At 55.0% G+C, this 13,476-nt stretch overlaps 6 protein-coding genes across 6 annotated transcripts; 4 read left to right on the top strand and 2 right to left on the bottom strand.

Moving 5' to 3' along the window:
- Positions 1-1,288: 1,288 nt before the first annotated feature.
- On the top strand, positions 1,289-2,128 carry CGGC5_v012970 (uncharacterized protein; the record flags this gene model as incomplete). Its single annotated transcript, XM_066152779.1, has 2 exons — positions 1,289-2,000; positions 2,076-2,128. 2 exons carry the CDS (start codon positions 1,289-1,291, stop codon positions 2,126-2,128), a joined length of 765 nt encoding a protein of 254 aa, XP_066008070.1.
- A 1,930-nt stretch (positions 2,129-4,058) lies between these two features.
- CGGC5_v012969 (Ubiquitin-conjugating enzyme E2 2) lies at positions 4,059-5,966 on the top strand (the record flags this gene model as incomplete). The annotated part of the gene is made up of 1 exon (XM_032036447.1): positions 4,059-5,966. One exon carries the CDS (start codon positions 4,059-4,061, stop codon positions 5,964-5,966), a length of 1,908 nt encoding a protein of 635 aa, XP_031884583.1.
- An 896-nt stretch (positions 5,967-6,862) lies between these two features.
- CGGC5_v012968 (uncharacterized protein) lies at positions 6,863-7,817 on the top strand (the record flags this gene model as incomplete). The annotated part of the gene is made up of 2 exons (XM_032036449.1): positions 6,863-7,136; positions 7,192-7,817. The coding sequence occupies 2 exons, from the start codon at positions 6,863-6,865 to the stop codon at positions 7,815-7,817; spliced, it is 900 nt and encodes a 299-aa protein (XP_031884596.1).
- Positions 7,818-8,130: 313 nt separating this feature from the next.
- On the bottom strand, positions 8,131-9,508 carry CGGC5_v012967 (uncharacterized protein; the record flags this gene model as incomplete). Its single annotated transcript, XM_066152778.1, has 5 exons — positions 8,131-8,520; positions 8,569-8,788; positions 8,851-8,992; positions 9,046-9,329; positions 9,384-9,508. The coding sequence occupies 5 exons, from the start codon at positions 9,506-9,508 to the stop codon at positions 8,131-8,133; spliced, it is 1,161 nt and encodes a 386-aa protein (XP_066008040.1).
- Positions 9,509-10,400: 892 nt separating this feature from the next.
- Positions 10,401-11,623, top strand: CGGC5_v012966 (putative endoplasmic reticulum membrane protein; the record flags this gene model as incomplete). Its single annotated transcript, XM_032036451.1, has 2 exons — positions 10,401-10,952; positions 11,015-11,623. 2 exons carry the CDS (start codon positions 10,401-10,403, stop codon positions 11,621-11,623), a joined length of 1,161 nt encoding a protein of 386 aa, XP_031884591.1.
- A 246-nt stretch (positions 11,624-11,869) lies between these two features.
- Positions 11,870-13,366, bottom strand: CGGC5_v012965 (uncharacterized protein; the record flags this gene model as incomplete). Its single annotated transcript, XM_032036453.1, has 2 exons — positions 11,870-13,216; positions 13,267-13,269. The coding sequence occupies 2 exons, from the start codon at positions 13,267-13,269 to the stop codon at positions 11,870-11,872; spliced, it is 1,350 nt and encodes a 449-aa protein (XP_031884594.1).
- Between the last annotated feature and the right edge of the window lie 110 nt (positions 13,367-13,476).

Genomic DNA, 13,476 nt, shown 5'->3' with positions numbered 1-13,476 from the left:
GTGGGCAGACAAGATCAAGCACGATGACAAGGTAACATTGGCAGAGATGAAGGGGCTGCTGAGAGACCTGATAGACTTCTGATGACTGGATGGTGGGATATAGGTTCGGGGAGCAGGGCATAGTCTTATCGATAGCGATGGATGAGAAGGGTTGGAAGGGAGGGAAGTGGATTAGGTGAGCAGGAGGGATGATGAGTATGAAGGATGAACAGAAGAGGCGAGCATGAGAGGCAAGTGGGGGGATGAAAGCTGGGGAGGCAACGGAGCTTTGGCGGGAGGGTGCACGGGGCAGGTAATGAGGAAGAGTGCAGTGGGAGGGTCACATGACAAGAGAACTTCCGTATCTACTTCATACGGCGCATCGCAGAGCTCATCCGGGACCACCATCAAATGCAAGAATTGACGAGCATTGCCATCCATTTGATTCCATCACTCGAATCCCTCTCATATGACCCTTCAAGGAAAGACAAGAGTTTTGGAATGCTCGCAATGAACCTGCCGGACTTGCAGCTCTTCGAGGACCCCAAGAAGACGCCACACGACCCAGACGAGTGAAAGAAGAAGTGACAGCATGATTCATCTCCCCAGAACACATAAAGGTACTAGGGATGGTATCAAAGACGAGCTTGACAACGGAAAAGAATAAGAGGCCATCAACACCGCTGGCCTCGACATACTTACTCCAAGGCTCGCCAACAGCTTCCAGCATCATCCAACGACGTCTCCTGAACCCTGCGAGCAAGTGCATTGATTTGGTGAACTCCAAAAGACCGAATTGGTGATGATATCCAACTTGGATGCCATCAGAAGGAAGAGGAGGGTAGTGCGGGCCAAGCTGTGTCGGGTCGGGTCGAGGTGCTCAACGGGGGTGAGTGGAATCCTGCTCTCTCATTGGCCCATGCCGAGGAGAGTGCGCAGCAGGGACACTCACCACATAAAACCCGCTGGCATCCCACCACCCTCCTTTCCTCAACCTCTCCCTCTTCCTCTGGCTTCTTCACTTTTATCAGAGAACTTTCTCCTGGCACCCAAAACCAACTTTGGCCATCACTTTGCACCTTGCCTAGACCACCCAACACCATCAATCCCCTTCAGCTACCACTTGGAGCTGCCCCTCCTCCTCTACCGGGCTTCCTTCCCACCTCACTGGAGGCCCTCACCACCTCATCTCGACCACTCCTCCTCATACTCCCACATATACCACCAGGTAATCACCATCCATCATGACAATCAACACTCTCCTCTCTCTACTACACAATGCTCATCAGTAGACAGGACTCACCCAACAATGGCACTCGCACCCGTCACCCTCTCATCCCGCTCAGAGGCCACGAAATCACCGCATCTCAGGTCACCAAATCGCCATTCGCTTCAAATGGACTACAACATGGCGTCATCGCAGGGCAACACTTCCCCTCACCGTTTCACCACCTCGCCTGCCCTCCTCAGCCCTCGCGGTCAGCTCACACCAACATCACTCAACCAACCCTCGCCACGCGGATTCCACTCAGAACCTTACTCGCCCGGCCTTCTCCCGGGTCACATGACCGAGGAGTACTCCCACGGCACCCAGAGACCTCGTAAGAAGCCCCGGACACCCCAGAGGACCAGCAAATCGCACAAACGCGACCGGAGTCAGAGCAGCCTCCTCGCAATCGGGTCATGGAGTGACCAAAGCAGCTACCACGACGCCCATCTCTCTCGGGCTCATCGCTTCCACGACGCTCGCCGCTTCGATGATGGACCCGACTCCAAGGACCTCTCGGCTGCACCCGAAGACGACTTCATCCTCTTCCCCGACGACACCCCGGAGCCCACTCTGGTGCCCTACGAAGCAGCGCCCCCACCACGGGCACCCCGCATCCCCCGTCTTTGCACACCAGACCTCGCTCCCCTCTCAACAGACGTCCAATTCTTCCCCTGTCTGGGCGACGAGAGGGAAGAGGACAGGGTCAACGAGACGTGGTACCTCGCTGGCCGAGAGAGGGTCGATTCACAACGTAAGCACTACCCCACACCTCACGATCTCACCTGTTGGTGTTCATCAGTGGATCTGCGACTAACCATTACTCTAGTGAACGATGCCTTGGCTTATATGGCTGGGGTGAAGGCAGGAGGAAGACGTTGAGGGATTGAGTGGTGGTTTGGAGTTGGTGACGATGTCGTTTAGCGGATATTCTTGCTGTTTCCTACTTGTATTGATGAAAATGGCCCAGCCAATGCAAACATGCTGAGCCAATGGCGGTTTGGGCTAATGTGACGATGGTATCGATTTGGCGCTAGGCGTTGGAGATGATGAACCTTGACCAACTCCTTTGAAAGGAACTGTCTGGAAATCGCAAAGTTAACGAATTGAGTATGTTCATACCAAAAGCCTTGAGAGTGATGCCTTGAAGATTATCGTGAGTGAAGTCGTCGCTGTCGTCGTTGCTCGCAGTGTCCGCACGCATGCAGAGCCACCAATACAGTATCACGACCTTGCTTGTAAGTCAAGGGAGGAATAAACCATTTGGCCCAGAAATGAAATGAATTGAAATGCAAGCGCGTCTACTAGATCGATTATCTGCGCATGCTTGATGTTGAGAGAAGGTATCATGAAGCCCTGCTAGGACTCCAGCAGAGTCCTGTGCCGGGGTCCAGACGAAGAAGAAGAAGAGGGAAGGACGAGGTGACGTTGGAAGCGGGAAGAGCTGGGGGATGCGGGTGGGGAGGTAGACCCTGAACAGCTTAGATGGTCCGTGCACAGAGACATTCTGCCTGACCGAAGGCAGACTTTCTCACCGAGTCTTACCGAGATCCACCAGCGCTCACCGACACTCACCTCATGGTTCTCTGACCGACACTTACCTCTGATGTCTAAGTCTCCTGCTGGGCCCCCTTCCCTTACACGCTTGTTTGACCTTAACATCATTGGACGATAGTTAAAACTATGTGCTTGTAGTTTCTGATTAAACTGGCCCTAGTCGGTGGGGTTGGCGATGGTAAAGCCAACTTTCAGCCTGGCTGCCCAGCCTGGAATAGGCAAATGCGAATTCTTGAGTATTGTTTTTTTTTGTTTCGCAGTCAAACAGGCGAGCTCGCTCGCTGATCAGTGTATGATCTGTCCATGTAGATTCTCTTACATCGATCTTCGAATCTCTTAGGAGGGGAAAAGAGTTATCATAGAAAGACGGGGGGAGAATAGACCGCATCAATCAAAACATCTCTTGCATCACGACTCGATGAGCACTGGGGCTGGCTCTTTTCAAAGCAGCAATGTAATTCAGCTCATGAGAATCAAACACGCGATAGTCCACATGCGAGAACGGACCGCTGTTCCGAATTTGGCGTGAGAAGCGAGCAATAGCAGAACCATGATCCGCGGCCACCACCACAGATACCAAATTGGGAATCAGCTGTACGATGCAAGGCAATTAAGCTTATTTTGACGCCCATGTGCAGGGTGTTGTTGGCTTATTGCATCAGTAATGTCGGCTATCCAGCTTGCTGACATCCATTGCGGCTGCGGTACTTCGCTGCCTTTCCACTCAAAGAAAAGGCAGGCTTCCGATCAGAGAGGTGCCTGTTTCCTTTCCAGAGGGGTGTCTTGATCCAATTGAAACTGCTGATCTTTTATTCAAGGAAGAAATTGCGGTGCGGAGATGCGTGAGGAAGGACCAAAGCGCAGGATGCCACTGCCCCATTGAGGCCTCAATCAACCCGCAAGGTGGATGAGGCCAAACGACCTCCACTGTCAGCAGCCGCCATTCGACTCACAGGCCGACAAAACAAACCTTCGACAAGCGGCCTCAATGTTTTTGTCCCTTATTTAACGTCCACTTCTCTTCGAGCGTCCATTATCCGTCTTCCATCTTCCCCTCAGCAGGCTGTACCCTCCATCCATCAACGATCATCGCCAAAGACATCCCGACCACACTTCCCATAAGAGTTGACGTTCCCTATATACTCGCTTTTATTGCCTTTGTCGTCTTTGTCATTGCCTTAGTTGTCATCGTCTATCGTCGTCGTCCGTCGTCGCTGTCCACTATCTTCGTCTGCTGTCGTCGTTTGCTGTCGTCATGGCGTCCCAGACCCATCTCCGACAACGCCTTCTGCAGGATATCGCTGAGCTTCAGCGCGAACCCTATCCTCGGATTTCTCTTCGCACGAGAGATGAGGATCTTAAAACAGCTTGCCTGGTTGTTCAGGCCGAGGGTTGGATGCCGATCCACATGACCATCGAGTTTGGAGACCGATACCCTCTTGTCGCCCCTAGAATCAAGATGGACACGAAGATGAATCATCCAAACGTCTTCAGCTCGTACATTTGCGCGTCCATTCTCAACACATCCGAGGGGTATACGCCCGCGTACACCCTCAAGGGCATCGCTATCCAGATGCTCAGCTTCTTCAACAGCGAGAACGTCGAGCAGATATATACTGGTGCAAAGTACGGTCTCAAACACTTTCGGCAAGAGAGCTTGGCCATGAAGCAGACTTTCGTCTGTTCCCGCTGCGATTTCGACGGCACGCAGACCAAGGCGGATATTAGGAGACTTCGCCGGTATGCCACGAAAGCGCAGCCCCCAACCGAAGACGTCCAGACGGAGCAAGAAAGACACCAGCAACTTCAGTGCACCCTCTCCAAGCTGCCGGACGAGTTGATCTTGGACACCCTCGAGAACCTGGACTTTGAGGAGCTGATTGCGTTCTCCCACGCCTGGCCAAGGATCGCCAAAATTATCGCATATTTTGACTTGATTCGCCTGCGAGAGCTGCAATGCTTCTTTTCCAAAAGGAACTTCCAGAACGCGAAGCTCGGTGTGGGAGTCGAAGTATCAGGCCAGGGGAAGCGTTCAATTGAATCCGAATTTGACCTGATCTCTCAAGCAGCCTTCCGCGATCTTGGCATTCGCCTATCCGTCCACAACCTCCGCTTTCAATATTGGCTTCCGCTTCCCATTTCACGCCGGCACTGGAGATCCGTCCAGGAGGACGTCCCTCCCGTCTTGGATGCCATTGCAGGCAAGACGAGTCTGCCAAGTCGGTCCTCTGTCGACGTTCTTGCAGCCTTTATGAACGACATTGTGGTACGACTCAACCAAGTTGAGGCAAAATCGGCGCTGAGAAGGCGGTCACACGATTATGATAATGACAAGGTGAGCCGGAAAAGCACCCTTCGCCATGCGTCAGAGAAAGCGATAGAGTCCTATTTCCATCTGTACCACCTCCTTCTCTGCCTCGCCACGAGCGACGAATCGCTCGTGAGAGCCGCGAACGCCAAGATCAAGAACTTCATGAAGGGCCAGACCTCCAAGGAAGCCTGCCCCAATCTCGGCCATCTTCTCGTCTATCTACTCATCAGCGACGTAGCAATCACGGAGAAGATGCGCAAAGCCATTATTACAGAAGCCATCACGAGGAACGTTGTCTGGATGCTCGACAAGAGGGGTGCGAACAGGGTGGAACTCAGTTACCTGGAACCGGACAAGGTCTCGACATTCCGCCTGCGCAAGACCTTCGAGGCAAGCCGGACGTCATATCGCCTGTTGATGTTCTCCGAGCTTTTCCGGCGCATCGCCAGGCCATCCAATGAGAAGAGCCTGGTTGAGGTTCGGGATGAGCTATTCGATCGCCATGGTGCGCCACCCCAAGGGGCTGCCCTCCAGCTGTCGACCGATGTCCGTCGCCTCCATGACATCGACAACTTTCACGACTTCTTTGGCGAGATGGGTATCGAGAACAAACCGAGCGCAGAGTGGTTCACCTCTCATTTGCGAGAGTGTGTGAGGAGCAGCATGGCAAGGGGGTACTCTGTGTGGGGTCTGCCGGCGACTACTGCGCTGGCTCTTAGACGTCAACTTGAGCCAAGCGTCGGGCTTTATGGAGATCAGTATGTGAAAGCGCCGCCAACGGCTTCGAAACTTCAAGGCATCACCTTCTTCCCCAAGAAGAAAGGTCAGCAGCGACAGGTAGTTCGAAGATAGGAAGGGGAGCCAGGAGGTGGAGGCGCAAGGAGTTGGATGTGATACCCAGGAGATGATCTTTCTTTCGTACTATGTAGTTTGTCAAAAGCTTCGCTAGCCGGAGAGTGTCCATCACACACGCGTGTAAATCGTATATCCTACCAAGACCCCCTGCTTTTCTTATAGGTGCGAAAGCGACTGCATTTCCCGTGCACTCGCTTTTATCATCTCTATCGTCATCGTTGTTATCATCGTCGTCCGTCATCGCCGTTCATCATAGTCCTTTGTCATCGTCCTCTACCATCATCCTTCCTCCTCGTCATCTTTTTCTCTGCTGCTATCGTCTTTATCGAAGTATCAAATATGCCAAGGTTGAAAATCATCGGAGATAATTCCCTGGTGGCTAACTCAAACTTCCCGGCAAGCAAAACTCTTTGTCAATACAGTAAAAATCATCGTCAGTTAGTTCGTCGTCACTAACAGAAGTATTACAATTAAAGATAAAAAGATACAAGCAGGGAACTCATTCATTGACGATAAATATCTGAATATAACTTGACGCGACTGCATCAACTTCGATTTCGCCTCTCCCGCCTTAGCGCCATGCGTCGGAAGGGGGCTCAGCCACCAAATTAGCCAAGAAACGCCCACGACAGACCGTCGACTTGCTGAATCCCTGCATCAACGTGAAGTCTGATCTTTAATTAACTTGAAGGATCATTCGGAAGTCGCACCAGACCCAACTAGAGCATTATCGTGGTGTCATTCCCACCAGCCTTAAGCTGGTGCGGGGTGAACATCCATCGATTAAATCTGCCGCTGAATCCTCTTTCACATCTGTCACGTTCCGAGATTCCAGAACTTCTTTTCATTTGGTTCCTTATCCTTCCATTGGCACCAGAAAAACAGCTTCCATAATGTTGGCAAGCGGCACTCTCGTCGTTGTGGCAGCACTGCACCTGGCCACGGCCCAGCTCCTCTGCTACTTTCCCAACGGCAGACAAAGCACCGATGTGCCATGTAACGTCTCCGCCCCAGTGAGCATGTGCTGCGGCTCATCGAAAGCGTGCCTATCCAACGGCCTCTGCCTCCTCGACGACACGACATCGAGCAGCGGCAACAGCTATGCCCGCGGGACGTGTACCGACCCTCAATGGACCAGCGACCTGTGCCCGAAGCAGTGCCTCCTGAGTAAGAAGCCCTACGCCTTCGCCATCAAGACCTGACGAAGCTGATAGGCACATAGACCAAGATTCGCCAGACAACTCCTCGGCCTACGATTTCCGCAGCAGCGGCGTCCAAGTGTGGGAGTGTGACCGGCAGGGGTACGGCGCGGAGGCGGAGTACTGCTGCGAATCGGACCGGGAAAAGACACGGTGCTGCAGCACTTCGACGGCTGTCTTCAAGCTCCCTGCCGCGACGGTTGGCAACGCCGTGGGCCAGGTTTTGACGACGACGACGACGACGGCGGCGGCGGCAACAGCTACAACGACAATAAGCTCCGCGAGCCAGGGCGCGACCAGCACGAGTGAAGGATTCGCGACTGCGGCTGCAACCGCGCCGGCAGAGACATCAACAGACAAACCCGATGAACCTTCTTCAGGCCTCAGTGTCGGCGCGATTGCGGGCATCGGGGTTGGAGTTGGTGTATTTGTCGCTGGTTTGGCCCTTTTGGCGGCGGTTTGGTTTTATCGGCGCCACGCGAAGAAAACCAAGGCAGAGGTGCAGGGCGAAGTTACTTCGGAAAAGTACACAGGCGTGAAAGAGCTGGAAGGGCGACATCTGTATGAAATGGATGGGGCGGGGGTGGTCGAGGTACCAGGAGAAGACCACAGACATGAAATGCCACCAGCAGTCAGAGACGCACGGTAGAAGCCAAGAAAACTAGGCGTGAGCAAATTTATGAGGAAGGAATTGTGAGAGGACTTTTGAACCCCTGAAACCGTCCCGCCTCACGCAATCTATGGTATCTCTGATAATGAATAGAAGAACGCTTACCCCATCATTGTATGGAATGCAGGTTCGCAGCCCCGGAAAGGTCTGGCAGACCTCCCCATCCCCATGCGGATAATCGCTGGTGTTTTCATGCCACCAAACCGATGCCGACGACACCCCAAGATAATAAAATGCTCACCGCTAACCCAACGCCGCCAGTATGCAAAAAAGATGCCTTGGTATAGTCTGCTCAGCCCCGAGCAGGGGCTTGTTGCTTCATTTGTATTCTTCTGAGTATCATGTAGGTCGATCTGGGTTCGAACTTTTCCGTCTTGGGATTCCAGTGGCCCCAAACGTCAATAACGATGAAGCCTCTGGGCAGCTCGATCTCGACAAAGCCGGACACCAGGATGCAGCCTCGCGGAGGGTAAGATCGGGTAGGCTTCCATGACTGTGCCAGTTTCTTTCTGAACTCGCGGGCAGGGCCATCTGTGATCTGCTTCATGCCTTCGATGTGAGACATGGCTGTGTCCCTGACGAAGTTGGTCCTGCCGCCGCTCTCGGGTTCTCCCGATTGTCGTGAGTCAGAAGTCTTGCTGACATCGTGGGAGGCGTTCTCTGCAGGAGTTCCGTCCGGGGTCTGTCTGTTAGCTGAGGGGAGCGGCCCTTCAGACTTGGTCTGCTGTACATTGCCGCCTGGTAATGACGGGAACGGCGACATCGGCTTGCTAGGCTCGAAGCCGAGCGCGCGAGATATGCCCTCGAAGTGCTGCTTCACCAGGGCCGACGTGAAGGCCCATGTCGAGAGTGTCATGGCTTCTGGCCAGAGAATCTTGCGCAGCCTGTTGACTGTTAAAGAATCAACCGGTTGAGTTGACCAATAAAGTCCGTCGTCCTGCATCAGCAAACTGCGCCATGTTAGTACGGAGCATGTCGGTATGTCTAGGGTACAAGCCATAGCACAACGTACCCAGAAGAGTAGTATACTGGCGGCGGACGGTATGGAAAATCTATGTCCAGCCAGTATCTCCGCAGGTTCACCACATTGCCACACCTCGCCGTCAAGGTAGGGTGCCTCTCGACAGCGCTTCGCACCCAGTGGGCCAGGTCAGCTGTACACCAGAGTCAGCATCTATCGCGATTCTAGTCGGACTATTATCCATACCCCGTATGTGGTTTTGGAGCTCCTTGTCCTTGCTAATCCTCACGTATTGTCGCCACTCCGGGTCGGTGCCCTTGTACGGCGGCTGGCTGACTTGTTTCGTCGTAAACGGGAAGGGAATAAACCAAGGCTCGGTCTCCTCATCCATCTCCTCATCTAGCGCCTTCTTCTCGGCGGCCGAAAGACTCTCGTATTCGCGGTCGACATGTCGGAAGAATGGGTTAAGGACGGTCGACCAGTACATTTGCCAACAGGCGAGCGAGATGCCTGCGCCGAGAAAGAACGACCTAGCAGTAAGTCAGCTGTAGTCCGATGGAGCAACGGAAGTGATGGGTGCGCACCTGGCCCTGAATCGAGACTTTGTGACCTTGACCCTCTGGACGACGATGGTCTGTTGGCCTTGGACCTTCGGAGCGAGCGCCCGAGCAGCGAGAGTGCTGGCGCGTGGCCTGAAGAAACGCCACATCGTATATTCAGAGGGGCACGCCGAGCGACGGCGGCCGTAATAGGTTCGGTAGCAAAAGGATGTCCCTCTCGTGCAGCGGTGGACCGGTCGGGATATCGGAGTCGGGGGAGACGGACGAAGGTTGGTAGGCTGCGATGACTGATGCGAATCGACGTGGGTTGCCCGGCGGAGGTGGGATGGGATGGAAGTGACGGGACGGCAGGCAGATGACCGTGTAGTTATGCGAACAAGAGGATGAAAGAAGTGACACAGACGGCGCGGCACTTATAGCAAGGCTGACGTGGTTTGCCGCGACTCGAATGCAGCGTTTTGCTGTTGTTTGTTCCAGAGGCAACGGCAGCCCGAAGCGACTCCAACATCAAACTGAACAACAGCTGCGGCTGCGCTGCGCGGCTCTCTGTGTCTTGCTGCCACCAAGTTGCCGACCCAGTGCAGTGCCTCCGCTCAGGTTCCCGGCCGGAGTTCTAGATGCATGTCGGCGCACAGTGTTTGTTGGTTCCCGCCCCTCACCCCGCCAGTGTATCGGTCCCCCTGAGGGATGCCTGCCGATAGCGCAGCATACAGTGTGGACGCTCAGCATGCACGGGGCACCCTCATCGATGGGCAGCACAACCCCTGCTCCACTTCCCTGGACCCCAGGTAAGGGGCCAAGCCACAATCGGATAAACGGTTTAACCGGCTGCACTAGCCACCTTGATCCCGCCACGGGGTCGCCAATGGATCCAGACAGGCACCTGGGACGTGCTGCGACAGCTCCCGTCGACTTACGTGCCGACTCGACGCAGCTTTGGCCTTGGAGATAGCAGCCACCTGCAGCATCAAGCTCGCCCACCCGTCAACAACACCCCATCGTCGAATCCATCCCCGAATTCCATCCACCGCGTTCGACATCATGAAGGTCTCCGTTGGGCTTGCGACAGCCCTGGCTGGCGTCGCGACCGCGCTGTCCTCCGACCAGCCCGCTGACGTATATCTCCTGCAATCGAAGCAGACCTCAACCTCCAGTTCCGACATCCCATCATTACCACGACAGATTGCCCGCCTCATCCTCCTCCAGCGTCTGTCCCCCGAGGGCCAGCATGGTACCTGGGATCTCCCCGAGACCATGTCCAGCGAGAAGGCAGTCAACTACCTGAACGACTTCGGCCTGTCGCCCCAGGGTCTCTTCAGCAACGCCGCCTCCACCAACCCGTCCCAGCTTGTTGTCATGCTCGAGGGCATCACTGGCGATGATGCCAAGGCGCTTCAAAAGTCCATTGGTGCTGGACCCAGCTTCAGGGTCGGCGACGCACCCTCCGCCGCTGCCAACACCCTGCTGCTGGCCAACGACTTCCAGAACGTCGGCGTCACCCCGAAGGGCTGCAAGTTCGACAAGGCCATCAACCCCTTTGCCGAGGAGTGCTGGAGTGGCAAGTCGTCCGTCGTCAGATACGACGTGAAGAAGGTAATTTAAACTATTCAACCGCTATGATGGATGCCCAAATGCTAATGCCAATGGATTCGCAGGACTCCTCCATCATCAACTCCATCTCCGAGAACGCTTCCCTCCTCCGCCAGCTGGCCCAGAACGGCGAGATGGAGACTATCCTCGTTGCCATGCCCGAGTCCTCCCGCAACTCTCAGATTCGTCACTGGTCTTCCAAGCCTGAGGAGCTTCGCCGCCGCCAGGTCGAGTCCGTCATGAAGACCGAGTCCGACAAGCAGGACAAGCCCGCGCCCACGAGCCCCGCCGAGAGCGCCACCCCCTTCCCCGGCGAGATCAAGCGCGGCAGCATCCCCTCCTGCTTCTCGTCGGCCGACGCCTGTGTCAAGGACACCAGGAACTGCTCGGGCCACGGCGAGTGCGTCAACAAGTACCAGAAGGCCGACGGTCAGTCTACCGGCACTTGCTTTGCCTGTGCCTGCTTGTCCACCAAGTCCAGCAAGACTGGCAGCGTCACCCACTGGGGCGGACCTGCTTGCAGCAAGGTTGATGTCAGCGTTCCCTTTTGGCTCTTCACTGGTTTCGGTATCGCTTTGATTGGCACCCTCTACTTCGCCATCTCTCTCCTCTTCAACGTCGGCGAGGAGCCGCTTCCTGGCGTCATTGGTGCTGGTGTCTCCAGATCGAAGTAAAGCCATCGACGATAAGGCTTTGCGAGTTCAAGGTGGATTGGAATGAGTGTAGTGACTGTGCTTATAATTGGCAAGTGGTAGTCTGTACCATAGGTGTATTCTCATGCGGCGTTGGCATTGGCAGGACATTTCTCTCTGTTTATGGAGAGGTTATTTCTTAGACAATCAAAGAATTGAAGCAATGGTTCCATGAAAGCAGTCTATGTTGGGTATCATTAATTTGCTAGGTGCACGTACGTAACCCAACTAACCCAGGTCATCTGGATCCGGGCGCTCACTTGGTGTCGTTCCAAGGCTCTCCAGCCCCCTCTCCACCCTTAATTCACTGGCGCCAGTGTTCGTGATCTGTCTTGCCGGAGACTGTGCAGCAGATTCTGCGGCTGATGATGTGCCGACCGCGCTGGTATACTTCTGTCCAGCCTCGTTGAGAAGCTCCTGCACCTCATCCTTTCTGGTCAGGATGCTTTCCTTCTCCTGTCTCAGTTCCTCCACCCGCTTCGTCTTGTCCGCCAACTCCAGCTCCATGGCCCGCATCGTCATCTGTAACCTCGACAGGCACTCTGACAGGTCCGGCAACGGCGTGATTTTAGGTGGTACCTGGAGAAGGTGCTCGGCCGGGTTGGTCTGAGGCTTCTCCAAACCATCCATACCGGAGCGCGTCTGCGCTGCTTCGAACGCCGCACGCCGCTCCGCCTCCGAAGCGTCCGATTCATCACCAGAATCGCCCTCGGCCATCTTGATCTGCTCTGCCATCTCGCGCCGCCGGCGGAGCTTCTCTTCCCTCTCGGCCTTTCTACCTAGTGAGAGCCCACCGTCCTCGACAAAGTCGTCGAACCCTTCACCAAGATCCTCATCATCAGGCACAAGCCGAGTGTCAGCCTTCTTCTTGCGCAGCGAGGCACCGCCCTCATCATCGTCGAAAGAAATGAAGTCGTCGCCAGACTGCTCCTGTGCTAATCGTGCTCTGCGCTCTTTGCGCTCTTGAATCTCCGCGTCGGTAAGGATGTTCGTCTGCTGAGGCCGCGAGCCAAGTTCGTCCGAGTTGACAATCAGTGCCCCTTCGAGTTCGGATGCATCCAGGTCCATCTCGTCCTCGTCGTGCACGCGCTGCGATGCAAGGTTCTGCGGCGTGTTGGGCGTCGAGTTTTGTAGCTCGTCCAGGTATTCCTTACTGTACCTCGGCCGGTCTTCTTCCTCGTCGCGGAAGGTGCGCATCGGCAGACGGTTCTTGATCGCGCTGTTCTCCAAAGCTGTGTATCCCAGGGTGGCCTTCTTGGGCGTGGTGTACTCGGTCTTTTCCCCATCGTCACCGCCGCCCTGGGCACCACCAAACGACAGTCTCGACGAAGACTGGCGCTTCTTCTGCTTCAAAGACCCGGAACGGCTGACCGTTGGACGGATCACCACGGGACCGTCATCTTCGTCGTCGTCCTGTTGCGTGGAGCCCTTGGACTTGCCCGAGTCGCTGATCGCAGCACCGCCATTGGAGTCCTCGACCTCGCTAAAGTTGATGCTCTTTCGTAGGCCGCTCTGTCGGAATGGCTTTCGCGTGAATTTTACTGCTATCGGCGCACCGTCTGCCACCCCATTAGCCTTGCGAACGGCATCAGCGCATCGTCTCTGGACGGGGACTGCAGACTCACCATCCTTCACCGGCTCCGGCGAGCTTTTTGACGCATCATCATCCTCTTCGTCGTGGACTTTGATCACACGAGCTTTCCTCTTTGGCGTGAACGAGCTCATCCTGACAGATGATATATTTTCGGTAGAATTTCGAAGGTGTTGAAGCTCCGATAATTCGAGGCCGCTCAGTTGCGTTGCCTGGGAACCTCACCTTGAGAACGCGCAGATAA

Source organism: Colletotrichum fructicola, assembly GCF_000319635.2.
Source record: "Colletotrichum fructicola Nara gc5 chromosome Unknown KSG_Nara_v1_contig07, whole genome shotgun sequence".
Lineage (NCBI taxonomy): Eukaryota > Fungi > Ascomycota > Sordariomycetes > Glomerellales > Glomerellaceae > Colletotrichum > Colletotrichum fructicola.
This window is presented reverse-complemented; position numbering and strand designations above follow the sequence as displayed.